General features: G+C 52.3%; 3 protein-coding genes across 9 annotated transcripts in view; 1 reads left to right on the top strand and 2 right to left on the bottom strand.

Moving 5' to 3' along the window:
• Positions 1-2,265, bottom strand: part of Ak8 (adenylate kinase 8) — a 110,109-nt gene extending 107,844 nt beyond the window's left edge. For both annotated transcript variants that reach the window (XM_026395494.2, XM_026395493.2), the window contains exons 1-2: positions 2,150-2,265; positions 223-307 (exon numbers count right to left, since the gene is read on the bottom strand). In XM_026395494.2, the coding sequence (XP_026251279.2) occupies positions 223-307; positions 2,150-2,233 (169 nt within the window). In that variant the 5' untranslated portion in view covers positions 2,234-2,265. The remainder of the gene's footprint in view (positions 1-222; positions 308-2,149) is intronic.
• A 274-nt stretch (positions 2,266-2,539) lies between these two features.
• On the top strand, positions 2,540-10,853 carry Spaca9 (sperm acrosome associated 9). Of its 2 annotated transcripts, XM_026395505.2 has the most exons (5): positions 2,540-2,689; positions 7,183-7,359; positions 9,334-9,536; positions 9,895-10,042; positions 10,784-10,853. In XM_026395505.2, the coding sequence occupies exons 2-5, from the start codon at positions 7,216-7,218 to the stop codon at positions 10,793-10,795; spliced, it is 507 nt and encodes a 168-aa protein (XP_026251290.1). In that variant the 5' UTR covers positions 2,540-2,689; positions 7,183-7,215; the 3' UTR covers positions 10,796-10,853. The 2 variants fall into 2 exon arrangements, with proteins under 2 accessions (XP_026251290.1, XP_026251288.1); XM_026395503.2 differs by lacking the exon at positions 10,784-10,853 and having other exon boundaries at positions 9,895-10,754.
• A 960-nt stretch (positions 10,854-11,813) lies between these two features.
• Positions 11,814-17,092, bottom strand: part of Tsc1 (TSC complex subunit 1) — a 55,113-nt gene continuing 49,834 nt past the window's right edge. For all 5 annotated transcript variants that reach the window (XM_026395598.2, XM_026395599.2, XM_026395597.2 and 2 more), the window contains one exon: positions 11,814-17,074. In XM_026395598.2, coding sequence (XP_026251383.1) covers positions 16,552-17,074 — 523 coding nt within the window. In that variant the 3' untranslated portion in view covers positions 11,814-16,551. The remainder of the gene's footprint in view (positions 17,075-17,092) is intronic.

Genomic DNA, 17,092 nt, shown 5'->3' on the forward strand with positions numbered 1-17,092 from the left:
CCATTCTGAGGTTTGCATTTTAATAACTTGGCAAGAGAATTTTTATTAGTTGCGTTCCAAAAGAAACGAAGGCATTTTTCAATTAACCACCTCAAGTTGTCAAAGCTCCTCCTCACCCTGCTCCAACTCCTTTCAAACACAAGTAGGACAGAGTGGCTCCTCTTATGGCCAGGGTCGGGCAGGGGCTCTGGAGGAGCAGGGGCCTGCACACTGAGTGCTCACCATTATCATTGTCGCGCTGTAAGTGCTTGATCAGGAAGGAGATGGGGTCCTCAGGCTGGTAGATCAGGAGCTGCTCCAGCATGGTCTGTGGGCACAGGGCAGACAGAAGCACTTAGTACCCCCAGGGGCCCTGGCTGCCACGGCTGCCAGACATGGGCCTTCTTTCTCCATTGCACCCTGCCACACAGGCCTTCAAACTGGGACCTAGCCCCTGCCCCATCTGGCATCTGCTGGAGTCCCCAAGAGCAGAGGCATGAGGGGGGGAAGGTGTTGCGGGGGGGGGGGGGCACCTGGAGGGATAGCATCCTGACTCAGAGCAGGCTGTCCCAGGGCCTTCTCCCCTGGTTCCCTTTGTACTTCCCATCAAGCCTCCTCCCAGTTCTCCTCAGGCACCTCACTGTCGGCCTCTCCAGAGTCTTAGCAGAGCTATTTCCTAGCCTGGAAGGCTTCTTCCTCATTCTTGTCCTAGCCACCTTCTACTGGGTCCTCAGGTTTCAACGGGAACATACCTTTCTGATCATATGCACGAGGTAACCCACATCTGTCCCATGCTCCGGCACACCTGCCCTGGCCTCACCTTGTCCCTGCCTGCCTGATCATCCCCCCAGCAGGCCATGGGTTCTGTTGATCTGTCTGTGTGGATCCCCAGGGCCCATCACAATCCCAGTAGGTGCCCAGCACATTTGTTTGTTGGGGACAGTTAACCACCTGGGTTGCTACTACCTGGGTCCTTCCAGAAGGGGTGGAATAGTTATCACCCAAATGTGGAAATAGTCCTCAGAAACTCTGGCCATTTAATCCATTTGAACAAACATGTTAAGGGCAAGCAGATGCCAGGGCTTTTGAACAAATGGCACAGAAATGAACTGCTGGCTGAAATGAGTGAGGCTGGTGGGACCAGGAGGAAGGGGCTTCCGTCCTGAAGGCAGAGGGGTGGAGCAGTAAAAGGAACACCAATGTGTGACACAAGTCCTGGTCCCAGCCCCACTCCAGGTCTCACCAGCAAGTCCCTTCCCTCCTCTGAGCCTCAGCTCCTCCACCTTTTCAATGGAACAGGTGGACTAAATCCATGTTTGCCTGTCACTGGCTGCACTGAGAGGATTTTAGACAGTTCGCTCATGATGATGTGGTTGCATATTCAATGTGTATAAGAAAAAATATATACATCAAATCTATAATTTCAAGGATTTTGCTTAAAATGAGTCAAAAGGAGTTAACTTTTAAAAGTAGGTTGATTTCAAGAAATGATTTGGTTAAAACAGGGGGAAGTGGTAGTTATGTGAATCTATACATCTCACAAATTTCAGACACACACACATATATCCAAACCAAGCCTGTAGTATGATGCCCCACATCAGTTTTCAGATTTTGACAAGGTACTCCTGCTGTGTTCCATGTCGTCACTGGGAGAACCTGGGCGAGGCTAGACCAGAATTCCACACTGTTTGTGGGACTGAACCCAGGAGTGATGTCTGTGAGCTACACCTCCAGCCCTTTTGAAAAGGTTACTTTGAGCAAGGTCTCGGTTGCTCACGCTAGCCTGGAACTTCTGATACTCCTGCCTCAGCCTTCCAAGAAGCAGGGATTACAGGGGTGTGTGCCACTGGCACCTGACATCCATATTATTTTTGTGACTTTCCGAGTCAGAAATTATTCTAAAATTAAAAATACTAAATGAAATGGTCAAAACTCTGGCGGAAACATCCAAGCCGGGAAGGACTGGAAAGAGGCAGCGGAAAGCCCTCCTGGGTGGCCCCTGCGCCGCCCAACGCGCAGGCTCCGCGGGGGGCTCGGCTGCAGGAGGCGGGCGCAGCCGGGCCGGCTCTGCGGGCCGAGGCTGCGCCCGAGGGCGCGGGCGGCGGGGACGCTGCGGGGCCCGCGGAGCTCGGAGCCCCGCACCGGGCGTCCGCGGCGCGGCTCGGGTCACCTGCATCAGCTCGAAGACGTGCTTCTCCTCCCCGTACTGGGGCATTTCCGGGGGGATGAGATGCGGGGCCGAGGTAGCGTCCATGTCGCGCGGCGCACGCTGCCTAGCAACTGGCAGCCAGGGCGCCGCCGGCTGCGTCATCAGAGCGCGCCGCGCCCCGCCCACGCCCCTCGCGGGGCCTCAGGTGGCCCGACGACAGCCCAGGCGCCCCGCTGCCGCCCCCGCCCGCCCGGCCCGCGGCCGCTCCCCGCTCCCGGCCTCCGCCTCCCAGTCTGCAGCGTGCCGCAGGCGTTCCGGGCGGGAGGGCGCCCGCGAGGCGGCCCGCGACCCCAGCGGACTCCCTTCCCCGGCGCGGCCCGGCGGCCACGTGACCCGGGCGCGGCCCCGCGGTCACAATCGCGCCGCGGCCCGCCCCCGCCGGCGCCCACCCCGCCCACTCCCGCCTCCCGAGTCCTAAGCAGGGCCTCCCCGCCCTCCGGGGCCCAGACGCCCACGGAGTCACGCCAGCCTGCGCTCTGTGCCGGTCCAGCACAAGCAAGGGTAAAGGGGCCGAGGGGACGGGCGGGACGCGGCGCGGCGGGCCGGGGGCTCCGGCTGGCCAGCTGCCTGCTCGGTGCCTCCCTTCCCTCCCTGGTGCCGGAGGGGGTTAGTGAAGCCTCTGGACTGAGACTTGCAGTCAGTGAGCACGCCAAGCGCGGAGGCCGCTGTGGGTAGTAGTAGTAGTATCTTTGCGACAGCCATGTGGAATAGGCGCTGTCGTTCCCATTTTACAGGTAAGAAATTGAAGGATCAGACTGACGAGCCCCTCGTTTTACAGATGCATAAACTGAGGCTCAGAAAGGGGGAAAATCTTTCCCAGGGTCCCGGAACTGGAAGTAGGCACCCTGACTCCAGCCCACAGACACCCTCCAAAGTAAAACCAGCAGTGCTGCCTTTTTTCCCCCAAAACTGCTTTCTCAAAGTGCACACATCTTGGTGGGCTTGTCAAACCCAAAGACAGCTGGGGAAGAAAAGGAAGCTATCTCCCCCGAACAAAGAACACAACAACCAAGCCTGCAATTTGTGGCAGAGAAGTTCAGTTTGCTTCTTGGACATTTCTGAAATGATGTACCTTTCTCCTCATTTATTTTAAGCCCTAGGCGTTTTTCATACCATGATTTAATCTTCTTTAGCAGCCTGGGAAAATACAAATCAATTAAAGCCTAAAACCTATCAGGTAATCATTTTTTTCCTCCCACCTTCCCTAGATCCAGAAGTGCCTGCACCCTGTACCTTTCATCTACACTAATTTGGCTGCAGAGCTCTTGTTCAAGGGATGATCACTTTGGATAGCTTATTACAGCTCCTCTCGTTGACATTCCTGGTGTGCATGTCACAAGTTGCTAGGATCAAGAACCAAGTCAGTTTTGCTCTCAGGGGCTCTTGGGGCCACCAGCCAAGGTATTGCTGTATCCTTGGAGAACTTGGCAGTCTCAGGAATCCCCAAGAGGATGGCAGGGAGCTGGACTCAGCCCCCTAAATCCTAGTCCCTATTGCTTTGAGGTGGGTAACAGGGGAAGTCTAGTGGGAGTGGGCGTGAGGCCCAGGGTCTAGCTAGTGGTTGAACCCTAGAAGGGGTCTAGCAATCTGACCTCTCCCCACCCCCAGCCAGTGTGATTTGTAGCAAGTTTGTCTCTAAGGAACAGCAGGGAGGGAGCCAAAAGCCCTGACTAGAAAGGCAGGCTTCGGGAGGAGTCCAGGCTTGCCCATTTCCAGTTGCTCCATTTCAGCTTGTGAAATAACATGGCCTCTCATTTCTAGGCTGAGGGGATAACTCAAGGTAAAGCATGCCCAGGGCTTATTTACTTAGAGCTCTGACCAACTGTTCTCATGAGGACAGGGTGAGCCAGGATCTAGGGCTGGAGCATACCTGTCCTTTGCCCTGCACCACATCCACCCAAAGTCCCTCCTGCAGAGACTGTACGACCTGCTTCTCCCACATGCCCACCAAGCAGTTTCATGTCATCACCTATGCCCTGATTGATCTCCCACTCTTTAGCAGGTGGCTTCTTCCAGGGCAGGGGGCCTGTCCACTTTGGCCAGTGTCATAGATCTCTGTACCTGGACAGCATCTGGCAAAGTGAAGACCTAGCGAGCAAATGCCTGCCATGTTTTTACCCCCTTGGCTTAGAAGCCTCCAGTGGTTCTTCTGAACACCCAGCCTGACCCCAGGACAGGGCATGTCTGCTGCCTTCTTCTGCAACTGCTCAGTCTTCCTGCATTCCCCACCCCTCAACCCAGCCCACAGTCCCACCTCTCCACCCCTCCTACCTCAGCAGCCCTTGCTTCCTTCCAGGTGCACACAGTTGTGGCAATCCCCTGCCATCGCATGCAGAGTTTGATCCCAATAGTTCTAGTGGCTGCAATGATGGTATTATCATATTGCAGGCCCAGGGTCTACACCTTGTACCTGTCACCTCATCTGGTGTTCATCCCAAGACTGGGCAGCTAATGCTGCTCTCTCCCTATGGCATGTTAGGACACTGAGGAGTAGCTTGCCTGAGGTCAGCCACAGGGGTGGAGCCAGGGCCATTTTAACCACTCTGACTACAGCACTGTAGGCAAAGGCCAGCCTGACTGGGTGTACTCTCTCCCCTGAAAACCCATTTCTGTATCACTGTGACTTTTCTAGGTCTTCCCTCTGAGTCATTTGCAAACTCCAGACTGGATTAGGGTGGGGCCAGTAAGCACTTGCCTTGGCACAGCACTTAAGGGGCAGCTGGGCTGTGGCTCAATAGCAGAGCACTTGCTCAGCATGTGTGAGGCACTGGGTTTGGTTCTCAGCGCCACATGTAAATAAATAAAATAAAGGTCCATCAACAACTTAAAAAAAAAAATAAAACGTAAGGTGGCACCAAAAAATCTCAATGATCAACGTTTTTAATAGTATTTTCTGGGGCTGGGGATGTGGCTCAAGCGGTAGCGCGCTCGCCTGGCATGCGTGCGGCCCGGGTTCGATCCTCAGCACCACATACAAACAAAGATGTTGTGTCTGCCAAAAAAACTAAAAAATAAATATTAAAAATTCTCTCTCTCTCTCTCTCTCTTTAAAAAAAAAACCAGTATTTTCTAAAAATCAAAAGTAATGTTAAAATCCATTTAGAATATCAAAAATTGAAGTAAAAGTCAGATACTATTAACTGAATTTTCCTTTTGCCACAGGTTCTAGTGTGACGCAGCACTATCCTGTTTTTCCTTAAAATTCTGTCATTTTGTTCTTTGTAGAATTTTGTGTTCATTTTTAATTTTTTGTGTTTTGTATTCACTTTTTAAAATTTTTTTTGGTTGTTGTATTTTTTATACCTTGTTATTTATTTATATGTGGTGCTGGGGATCAAACCCAGTGACTCACACATGCCAGACAGTGCTCTACCACTCAGCCCCAGCCCCAGCCCCAGCCCTTATATTCACTTTTTAAAAAATATTTTTCTCTCGATTACTGATTTTTTTTTGGTTCCCCCTCAAGTTTCGCAGGAGGCAGTTGACTCCTCCCTCACCCTAGTCCTAGTTGTGGTGAACCCAACTGCACGGGAAGCACCACAGAAACCCAGTGTGCCCAGGTATGCCATCTCTGCCCCCTGGGAAGGGGGCCAAAGATATGGCAGGTGTTCAGTCAGCAGTGGGCCCCAGCCTCCCTGCCCTTCCTTCCCCATGTCAGATGCTGTGCTGAGTATGGGGAGCTTGAGGGGAAGGAGGCCGCCTAGGCCTGGATAGGCCCACACCAGCCTCCAGGGGAGTGGCGGTCCTCCTGCTGTTGGCTGGCACTCTCCTGAACCTGCCTGTTCAGGTTATAGGGCACAACTCTCAGGACCCTCAGCTGGCTCATCCCACTGAAGGGCTACCCCTCTCAAATCCTCTGGTTCACTGTGCCCATGATCTGTGGAGACATCTTCTGGTCCGTCTGTGCTGTCATCTCCTCTTGCAGCAGAGATGTGCTCCCAACTCAAGCTCTCCTCATTGCTCAGGGTGCCGAGGGGGACAGAAAGAATTCTTCCCACATCCATCCTGTCTTCACTCTTCCACCTGAGACCTGCCCATCCTTGCTGTGTTCCTGCCCCTTCCACTAGGGACACCTTGTCCCTACCTTGGAGCCAACTCCTCTGATCCCCACTCATGAGGCACAGCCAGATGTGGCAGGGGTAAGGATGTTGGTTAATCAGGAAGTGTAGAGCCTGGGGTGTCTCTGGGCCTCCACTTCCCTCCTGGAAGTGAAGGGGAGTTGGCCTGCTGACCTTTCCAGCTCTAACATTCCATAAATCTGCAACATTTTTCACATGCTCAGAAAAATTGAGGAGTCAGAGAGTACAGAACCCTCTGCCCTTTCTGCTCACAGGGGATTCTAGAAGCTCTTGGGCCACCTGCGTCCCACCGGGGCCAGCCTGTGGCACCATGGGTACAGTTAATGTTCCTAATCAGGGCCAGGCCTGCACATGACATGGACTAAGGCCAGGGCCCCTGCCCAAGTGCAGAGCAGGGGGACTTGCAACGTACACTGAACAACCCAGCACAGACCCTTCCCAGCTAGCCCACTCTCCCACCAGCACAGTGGCTGGTGTCTTAGTCATTTTGTCTTAACTGGTGTTCTGCTGGTTTTTCCTCCTATGGGCATACCCCTTGATTCCCGGGTTGTGCTGGCACCACAGGGAGGCCCTGGAGGCTGTGTGTGTGTGTGTGTGTGTGTGTGTGTGTGTGTAGACACTCATAATTGCAGAAGCCAAGGAAGAGAGAAGCTGTCCTGAGAGAAGGAAGTCACATTGCATGGGAGACTATCCATGGACAAGGGTCAGGTTTAGCATGGTCATGGGTAACCTGGGAGATCCTGAGTGAGTTGTGTGGTCTCCTAGGACCCTGGTTCCCTTCTCTGTAAAGCAGGGATCAAACAAACAGTCCCTGTGCCCCAGGACTGTGGGGATAGGCTGAGCAGGTTGGGAATCTTTCCCTCCCTCCCTCCGGGGCCGGCTCCTGGGGCCTCATGGCCCTCTTCCTCCCTGTAGATCTCTCCTATCCTGTGAGCACAGAGGACAACTATGAATGAGGCCAAAGAGACCCTCCGAGGCATTGAGCAGAAGTACAAGCTGTTCCAACAGCAGCAGTTCACCTTCATCGCAGCTCTGGAGCACTGCAGGGAGAACGCACATGACAAGATCCGGCCCATCTCCAGCATCGAACAGGTGGCACCTGACAGGGCTGACCCTGGTCATGGGAGCCTCCCCAGCCCAGTCCCCACACCTGAAAGAGCCCAGGAAAGGGAAGCACATTTGTGCCTGAATTAGATTAGGACTCAGACCCTAACTGATAGAATAAGTTCCCCCCATTCCTCCCCTACCAGACTCATCCAGCCAAGGTCAAAGTCCACCTGCTACCTCTGTGACCTTGGGCTAGTGAGGTTACTTACCTCACTAAGCCTCAGTTTTCTCATATATTATGCATATTCAGTGGAACCATCATGGAAAACTGCCGGCCCAAGTTTGGCCCCCAGTAAGCACTGGGGGCTGAGCAGTGGAGCTTTACTGGTGATTGAGATGGCTATGGTCCTTGTCACCACATATTGCAGGGTACTGAGAAACTGCTAGTCACTTTTGCAACAATCTTCCTTGAGGGTTAGCTGTTGTCTGCTAAGTTTGCTCTGCAGGATTTGGAGGCCATCCATGACGTTAGGGGCCTGAGCCACAGTGCAGCTAGGACCCCACCCATAGGCCAGGCCTGGACTGTAAAGAGGCCACTGTGAGGACGCAAGCTTGCTGAAGCCCAGCTGCTTGTGAAGATGGTGGGGGTGGGTACCGGGCTCAGAACAGCTCAGGAGAAGCAGCCACAGAGAACAGGCAGGCCTTGCTGACAGAAAACATTGTTTCCCTGGTTTTTGTAAAATCCATGTCCCACTTCCCCAATTTTTTATCTTGAAAAATGCTGAATATCCAGAAAGGAATAGCACACAACCTTTGGCAGACGCACTAGCTCTTGACTCTGAGCCCACCAACTGATGACATGCCCCTGCACTGGCTGATGCACAAGCAGCAGGTCATCCCCCTGGAGCTTTTTCTAAGGGCGCTGGACAGGTTTTCAGTCTCCAAGACTAGCTGGAGTCCCAACTGCCTTGGCATCTGCCCCTGAGCTTCCTGACATGTGGGAGTGGCCTTCCCGCCTAGACACATCAGAGGCTCCTGTAAACCCTGTCCTGCATTCTGATGCCCCATCTCAAGTGCTGGCTCTCAGCCCCACTTGCCCTCCCAGAGCCAGGCATCCAAAGGCTGCCTGCATACACCCAGGCAGCCCAGTGACAGCTCTGTTGTGGCTACCACATGCAGTGGTGTCCATGCAGTTGTGGACAGGAGTCTCTCCCCTGACAAAGCTGGGGAGGAACCACTTCAGATCATTCAGGAAGACATCCCTTAGCAACAGGGAAGCTCTGTAGCCTGATAAAGTTCCAGGTACTTGGGAAGGCAGTGATACCCTTCCCATCATCAGATCATGGTGAGAGTTAGTTGTGTATGGAATGAGTGATAAGTTAATGGGACCTAGACCCAACCCATTTCCTCTCCACAGGAGCTCAGGCCTCCTGCCCTGGCCCGGCCTCAGATGCAGTCACTGGGTGGTATCAGGTAACTGGAGAAAGACTCCCACTCAGGGAGGCCCCAGCCCCCTGCCAGCAAGGAAAAGTTGAAAGTAGATTGGAGGATCAATACTCTTAGCGCCCTTGTATGTCTTCTTCAAATACATTCAAGTCTTATTTTTGGCATTTTAGCTCCTACCACTCCTAGAGTTGTTATTTGACTATGGGATGTGGTAGGAACATTTTTCTCATATGGATCACCCTGTCCCCAGCCTCATTCATTCACAAGTTGGGAGACACATTCAGCTAAGCCACTTCCACTGGTGCCCCAGCGGGTGATTTCACCTCTTAATCTCCAGTATTCAGGGTGTTAATCTATAAAATAGGAATTTTAAGAAGACCTACCCAGTGTGTAGGGTTTAGAGAAGAGTGAGACAGCATTTTGCACGGTGCCTGGGACACTAGTGATGTTAGCTGTATGTTGTGGTCTGTATGTCAGAGTGCCTAAGTGTTACTGGTTTCTCCTAGTGAACCCGGGTAGCTGTTCCAGTGGGGGCCAGCATATCCCCAGCTCACATCAGACTGGCCTTTACAGGTGCAGAGCTACATGGAACACTACTGTAACAACTCCACAGACCGGCGGATCCTGCTCATGTTCCTGGACATCTGTTCAGAGCTGAACAGGCTCTGCCAGCACTTTGAGGCCATGCACTCTGGCACCCCAGTCACCAACAACATTCTTGACAAATGCAAAACCTTGGTTAGCCAAAGCAATGACCTGAGCACCCTCAGAGCAAAGTAAGTCCCTTCTGGGCCTTGGTGAGGCCTTGGTGTGTGCTGTGGAGGATCCCTAGGGGGACACTGAGCTGGTGCTCTCCCCTGTAGCTGTGCACACTTCCTTCATGGGATGACTATCAATGAAGACCTATTTAAAACCAGGACTAGACACAGCAGGGCACCCAGGCAGCGTGTTTTTCCTGACACCACAGGGTAGTGGTTTTCAGCTCCTGACTTTCATAGCAGAAGCACCTGGGGCTCCCGGTCTTGACCTGCTGAGCTGGACCTGGTGGGGACACAGCCTTAGCACCAGGCCTGGAAGCTGCCAGCCAGTCCCCACAGCAAGGCTCACCATTCTCCCTCCTCTCCTGGCCTGCAGGTACCCTCACGATGTAGTGAACCACCTCAGCTGTGACGAGGCCAGGAACCACTATGGCGGTGTGGTCAGCCTCATCCCCATTGTCCTGGACCTTATGAAAGAGTGGATCGCTCACTCGGAGAAGCTGCCCCGCAAAGCGCTGCAGCACGTGAGTGAGCCCGCAGCATGTCAGAATGTCACCAGGGCAGCCGCTTGTCCTGCCCGGACCGCAGGCACCCAGCGCTGGTTAAGAAAGCACAAATGTAGGCAGCTGGAAAAAGACCGCCTCAAACCCAGGGGGCGAGACAAAGGACATTCCAAGCCTCCCTGGAGGCCGCCCGGTGGGAAACTGTAACTCAAGGCCAGGGGCCTGCTCCACGGCTGGGTGCTCTGCTAACCAGTGTGGACTCCCCTGTGGATCCATTCCTGCTGGTGCCGGCACCCCTGCCGTTAACCCCAAAAGGGCCAATACATCATTGAGAATCTCTCCTTCTCTTGCTTTCACTTGTAACTTTCCTGCTTCTAAGCTCTGTGCTGGTGAAGAGGATCCCCGCTTAATGAGTTGCCCAAACAGTATGGTGTTGCTAGAGGGTGTCCCAGGTGAGGGCACTGAGCCACACCCAGCAGCCATCCAGCTCCCTGCCCCAGCAGCCACAGGAAGCAGGCACAGACTCTCTGCAGGACAGGGATGCTCCCACTCCCAGGATGGAGGGAGGGGCAGATGCTGAAGGAACCCCTCAGGGTTCAGTTCCCTGGACCAAAACAAAGGCAGTGAGCCCACTTCTCCAGAAGAATTCTGTCTGTGGTTCCTGAGCAAGGACCATGGCCTGATGTCCACAGCATAGTCGAGGCCCACACACTGTGTGATGTGTCTGCTTTGAGCTCTGATTGTTACTTTTTCCCTTCGCAGGGGACGACTTAGCTTCTGTATTGTTGCTTCCTCGGGGGGAGACAGTCAAGAATAAAAAATGTTCTACCACCTCTGCCTGGCTGGTTTGGTTTCCTGGGACTTCTCCCTGAAAGAAAACCTGCGTTTCTCCCAAGACATCAAAAGATACTGGGAGGTAACCACACAGGCAAAGCCCCTCCCAGACAGCAGAGAAACTGCTGCCACCAAGGGGACCCTGCCTCTAGAAAGGGCCTGACTCTGAGGTCCACACCAGGTAACAGAGGGCCAGTCCACAGACCTGCACCTTGTCTAGTGAGAGACTTCCTCAGGCAAGAAAACCTGAATTCCAGACAAATTAACAACCGCCACCTTCAAGTCCATCCCGAAGGTGCTGCTTCTGCCATGGGCAGCAGTTCTGACGTCCAGACCGCTGGGCGAGCACCTGAAAACCACTGCGACACAACTTGCCATAAGGGTCCTTTCCTCAGCATCACAGGCCATGCTATCAGAAGCCAGGGCAGATCTTAAAATCTCATAGGGTGGTTTCCCACCTTCTGCAGAATGCCCAATGGGCATGAACCAGCTGGTGACAGCTGTGCACCTTCTCCTGGCACATGTGCACACAGCTGGCAGGGATCAGAGCTGGCGAAATCGCCACAAAATGCATGTCCACCAGGTTCCACCAAAAGGATCCCATGAAACTCAACTGGCCACCCCTCCAGACACAGCAGGAGTGTGGACTGGCAGCCCCTGGCTCTCAGGGCTTCTCCGGTAGACATGACTCAACCCTTGACACAAGCACACCATGCCACTCTTTGGGAAAGACCAAAGATTTAAGGCAGGTAAGTTATCAGTGAAGAAAATCTTCCAGAACACAAAGGTGCTTAACAGAGACTAAAGCCTAAAGCCAGACCAATATTTGGGTGCCCTCCTGTAGCCACCCACGGTAACCACTCCAGACCCAAGGCTTCTGCATCTTTGAAGAGTTCCCTACTTTAAGTCCAAGGCCAGTGTAAGTCACTCCATGTCACACAGCAGAGTAGTGCAAAACAATAAATTTTTATTTGTTCACAGTTAAACACAAGCAACTGCCTTGACATTTTAGAACATTCTAAGAAGGACAGCAAACCCTTTTGATTCCAATTCCCATTCACTGAGATTGTACCATGTTCTCTTGCAGTTCATGTTTATGGCATCTGATATGGATTGTTTTGACATGCTTTTAAGATCAAGGTGGGAAAGTTTAAACCTTTTGATGAGGGGACTTTCTTGCATTTAACTAAAAGCAGTCAGTTAAAAAAATCAGATTATTTTCATTCATGGGACCCCTTTAAACTGCAAGTTAGCCTCATATGGTTCATCCATGATTGAGTTATAAAACTAGATTACGTCTTAGCAAAATCTGTTCCTCCGTAATGTAACTGGTCCATAGAAGTCTTCTGAAGATCGATCACTGATTCTTCCTAGTGCAAAATGCTTGGCTGCCTCTGATCAGCCAGAGTATGTGCTGCGCAGAGCCTGGGTGCACCCTCCTGCCCAAACACTGCACCAGGTGGGGCGGGGACGATGGGTGGGGGGGGGGTGTTTTGGGGTCCTTGAGCTCCTAAGTTCTGCTCCAAAAAACCTATTCCAATGACTAAACCAGCCAGCTTATCCCAAAGGGTGGCTAGTGTGGTGGCACTGGGCAGCGGCACAAAGCTCCTCGGCCCTCATGAACTCATTTAAATGAACACCAAAAGCAGCTGGGGTTTCCTTTGCATCTGCCAACAATCTTTCAAGTGAGCATGCACAGGTGGCAGGATGGTGTGGAAACAGCTTCCCTGGGCACATGAGGGAGTCGCGGATAGGGAAAGGAACTGCCTGGGAACAAGGGTCTCAGCAGCAGCCTAGGAGCTAGTTCCTGACCTAAACTTCTCTTTTGGCTACAGAAAGAAGCTAAATCAAGTGCAATTAATGACTTTGCAGTGATCTGCTGGGAGGAGTGGGCACGCGTCACCACTCAGGATGTAAACAGACAAACGAACACCCTCAGACTGAACACGTTCTCTAACACTTTCTGTAAGTCAGTTCTACAGCATATGCCTCCAAGAGTGAAGCCACAGCAGGTGCCCAGTGTGCTCTGGTCACTGCACACATGGTAACTGGCTCCCCTGCAAGGCAGACCCTCCTGAGTGGACCTGAGCTGCTCCTGGGACCACGCCGGGAGAGTCCTTGCAAGGGCAGACAGCTCTCCGCCTGCACTGCAGCGTGGGCCTGACCTTGCCGGGCCCCAAATCCTCCTCCGCTTGCCCACACTTGCCCATGCTTCCTCATGGACTTTCTTTACTCTTCAGTTCTTGCTGGCTTCAAGTGGTAGGTTCTAGTATTTGGTGGAAATTACCATTGGCCACTCACAACACGCTTCTGTTGTCTACACAAAAACAAGTAACCAGTTTTCTTTCCTTAATGCCCGTCTAAGCTCTATGGTCCAGCTCACAGATTCTTGCATCCCATGACCAGGCATGCACCCTCTAAACAACTGCTGAAGTTTTATCTTTCTGGACAAAAAAGAGCTGGAAACTACACATTCTGTTGCAAATGGCAACAGAAGGGAGAGCCTAGTATGTGGGCCCACTGTCCTGCTTTTGCCCAAGGAGGTGCTGTCCTCTGGCCACAGCAGCAATGAGGTGGGGTGGGGGAGGCTGTTTTTAATTGTTAGTGGCTTCTTGGGCTTTCTTTTGGGTTACGGCAGTATACCTTCTAAGAGTGTGAGCTGTTTCCCTTAAGTACATCACAGACAGTAGGAACTCTCTGCAGCTATTCCCAAAGGTCAGGCAGTCTTTCCAAAAACACTGTTGGCAAGCCTGAACAGATTACTATGTGCCCACCTGCCTCAGTGATGCTGCTCTCAGCACTCACCTCTAATGACACCTCTTAAAACCTCTCCAGCTAAGAACAGACCCCAACCTCCTACCTCTGGGTTTCAGTTGGTTTCTTGATAGTCATAAACACATTATTTCTCTGAATCCCACAGTACCAATTTTTGCAGACTTTATGATAGAGCCCTGTCACAAGCTTTTAAAAACCCATGAAGGTTCTTTCAGAGATGTGTTTGCTTATTTACAGTAGTGGGTTCAGGAGCTCATTTTTCTCTGCCCTTTCCTACTGCTCCTCTTGCCTCCCCCATCCCCAAATAATAGCACAGGATTCCTTTTTAAACAGATTCCACTCTGCATGAGATGCAGGTTCTGGGCTGCTCAGGGCTGGTGCAGGGCTGGTTGGGGTCAGGAAGGAGTTCGAGTTATGTGTACTGGTTGTCAGCATCGCTCACAGTGATTTCCGGAAGGAGCCACCCAGTCCCAGATACCAGGAGCTCAGTCAGTGACGAGACAGGCTCTCCCGAGCGCGCTCATCATTCCAATGCCTTTCCTTAGGCCTCAGCAGCCCCTCAGGAGTTCCTCTCCCTATTGCCTTTCATCGTTAAACTGCTTGAGGTATCATCAAGTGACCCACTTGAACCCTTGGCAAGTTCACTACTTTCAAAACAAAAGCAAGTCTTGAACTAAATTTGGAGCCCTTTGCAACACCAAAGCCCAAGTTTTCAGGCTGGGTAACTTCACCAGGACCCCAGGACTCAATCTCCCATCTCTATATGTGTGAAACCCATATAGAGCGGCCTCCTAGAACTCACAGGGGCCCAAGCCAGAGCACTGGGGTCCACCTGGGCTATAAAGCTGGGAGATGGAACCTAGGCTGGAGGAATGGCCGATGGCCTGGCACAGAAACTTGGAGCCTTCAGCCACACCTTGGTCAACTGCCTCTTTCCTTCCCTACATTTTACAATCCATATAACGTTCTTTCCCTTCTTACACAGGCCTCCTTTCCGGTGCCAGGTAAGGAAAGGCTGCGAATTAAGTGCCTGGTATCTTTGTTTTGTGGCACAGATTTAGTGGGCATGGGAAGGAGAAAGCACTGCAAACAGTTAACCTGTAACATCTTCCTGCCCTTTTTAAACTTGTTCATGTTGTCCTTGTATACAATGGAACAAGGAAACCAGAATATATTGGATTTTAAGCTTTCCTTTGGACAAAGCAGAATCAGAAGTGTGGAATCCCCCAGGACTCCACACTGGACAACCAGTGCTGAGGGCTGGCCTCTGCGGGGCGGCTAGCAGTCAGGGCATGCCCTTCTGTGGCTGAGGTCAATCAGTTACACCAGAAACCCTGTTCCCAGCAGGTCTTTGGCCAGTATTGCCATGGTGACATGGAGTCTCTGCCTAGTTCTCTTTAGTTAGGGATGCTAGAATATTTACTACTAACAAAAAGACTTTCACCCTCACGTGCTGGAAATTTTCACATGCCGTGAGATTTCGTACCATTACAGTTTAATTTCTTCACGACTGAACCCTTATATTCTTTTCATGGAAAGAACAGAAACAGAAATACCAAGTTCACTGGCTCCTTCCTGCCAAGTATCTCCTACCTGGACTGGGACGCCAGGAATGATCCTTAGGCGTCTAGCACTTCTTCAGAAGCACTTATTGAGCCTGGATGCTCGGCACTGCTGGCGCTCTGACTTGTATGGCCCTCATGAGCACCTGCAGGCAGCCCAGTTGGTACAGGCAGGCCGCCTCCAACACCACCCTGCCAGACTCAACTCTATGTTGCTCTGTCATTCCTAATCTGGAGAGGGTGACAATATCAAGCTCCCAGGAGAGCTGGCCCTGAAAGTTAGAATTTGTGTGAAAAAGCTGCTACCTTTGTGGTGGCCTGGAACCTACAGTAGTGTGGCAACCCCACAGCCCAAGAAATGTCACGTAAGCTGTGAAGAAAACTCTCTGGATCTCCAGAGCCTCTCTGCTGCAGTATTACCAAGTAGCCAGCAAACAAGAGACATGAATGAGCTCGGGGGTGGGGGTGAGGGCCACCAGACCCAGGGCTGAACCAATAGCTCAGCTGGCAAGACCAGCCCAGAGGTGCAGCTCCACACACCTGAGCTTCCAGCAACCTCTCCCTGGGACCTCTCCTTGCACCCACAGAGAACAAGCTTATCAGCCACATGCCAGCCTGGGTCAGTGGGGTGCCACCATTCAAGCAAACATCAAATAAATAAGAGGTAGTGGGGAAAGAGGGACAAGAACTTTCCCAAAGGGTGAGGAAGCAGAGCCTCCACAGCGCCAACCAGACTTTGGAAACGGGCATTTGTCTAAGCAGAACTTTCTAGGAAGCTTATCAGAACCGCCAAAAGAATGGAAGGGTGAATGAACCATGTTTTTCTAGATCTGCTATTTTAGATGCCGAACCTCAGAACCAAAAAGCAGTGAGAAGTCTCCCATAAGAGCTTTCCCGTGAAGTCAATCAGCTTTGCAAGGTACGTCTTCCTGGAAGGGACAAAACCAAACTTACCTGCAATGCCGCCAACTGCCTAGTCTAACCAAGGGCCGCCCAGTTATCTGACTTCAGGAAAGCAGAGAGTGGTGTGTTAGACTCAAAGATGAAATTTGGCCTCATATTGCACAGGTTCAAAGGATGCAACCATTTGGGGGAAAAGGAAGGAAAATAAAGCTACTGAGGAACGCAAAATGGCCCTCCATTAGTACAGACTGCTGGGTGAATCAGAGAGGGTCAAGGGGAAGGCTAAGAGGCATTTCAAGGCCAGATCCGAAAACCGTTGTGCATTCAGTCAGGCGTCAAAAGGACCTCCGTCCCACTCCCACCACGTGAGCAGCCACCCAGACCCTGGAAACAGGAAAGCATTCGCACCTCCTGTTCTATGCCAACAAGACGCAAGTTAACACTGACTGACTCTCCTTAGCTGTGTTCGTGATGAGTCTCATTGTAGTCCATGATGCGAAGCTGTCCAACACTGTCTGGGTTTGGGGGAGATGGATGCGGGCTGTCTAGGTTCAAGGGAGTCATGGCTTCCAAGCCCAAGTCTTTCCCCAGTTCTGTCTTTAGGGTCTCACAAAGGCTACTGATGGTCATGCCGTCCTCATCACACTGGCTCTCACTCTTATTACGAAATAACTCCCGGGCCTTCATGCCCAGGAAACTTTTGGAACTGGGGAGAGAGCCAACAGTCGTGGGGATGCTGGTGGAGGGCTCACCCATGGCAGTTTCCCACCGGCTGCTGAATGGGCCTGCCCTCTGGCTTGGGGGTTTCTCCGGGGTAGAAAGCTCACTGCTACTGCTGCTGCTGCCTCCTGCTCCTCTACCTCCACTACTGCCCCGGGTACTGCCAGGCCTGGGAGTCTTGGTCTCTCCATTGTGGCCAGATGCCTCTTCATTGTGCCCTACCATGGAATCCGGGCAGCCATCATTACAACAGTCAAGCCTGTAAGAAATCCAGGGA

The sequence above is a fragment of the Urocitellus parryii genome, chromosome 4, assembly GCF_045843805.1.
Source record: "Urocitellus parryii isolate mUroPar1 chromosome 4, mUroPar1.hap1, whole genome shotgun sequence".
Taxonomy (NCBI): Eukaryota; Metazoa; Chordata; class Mammalia; order Rodentia; family Sciuridae; genus Urocitellus; species Urocitellus parryii.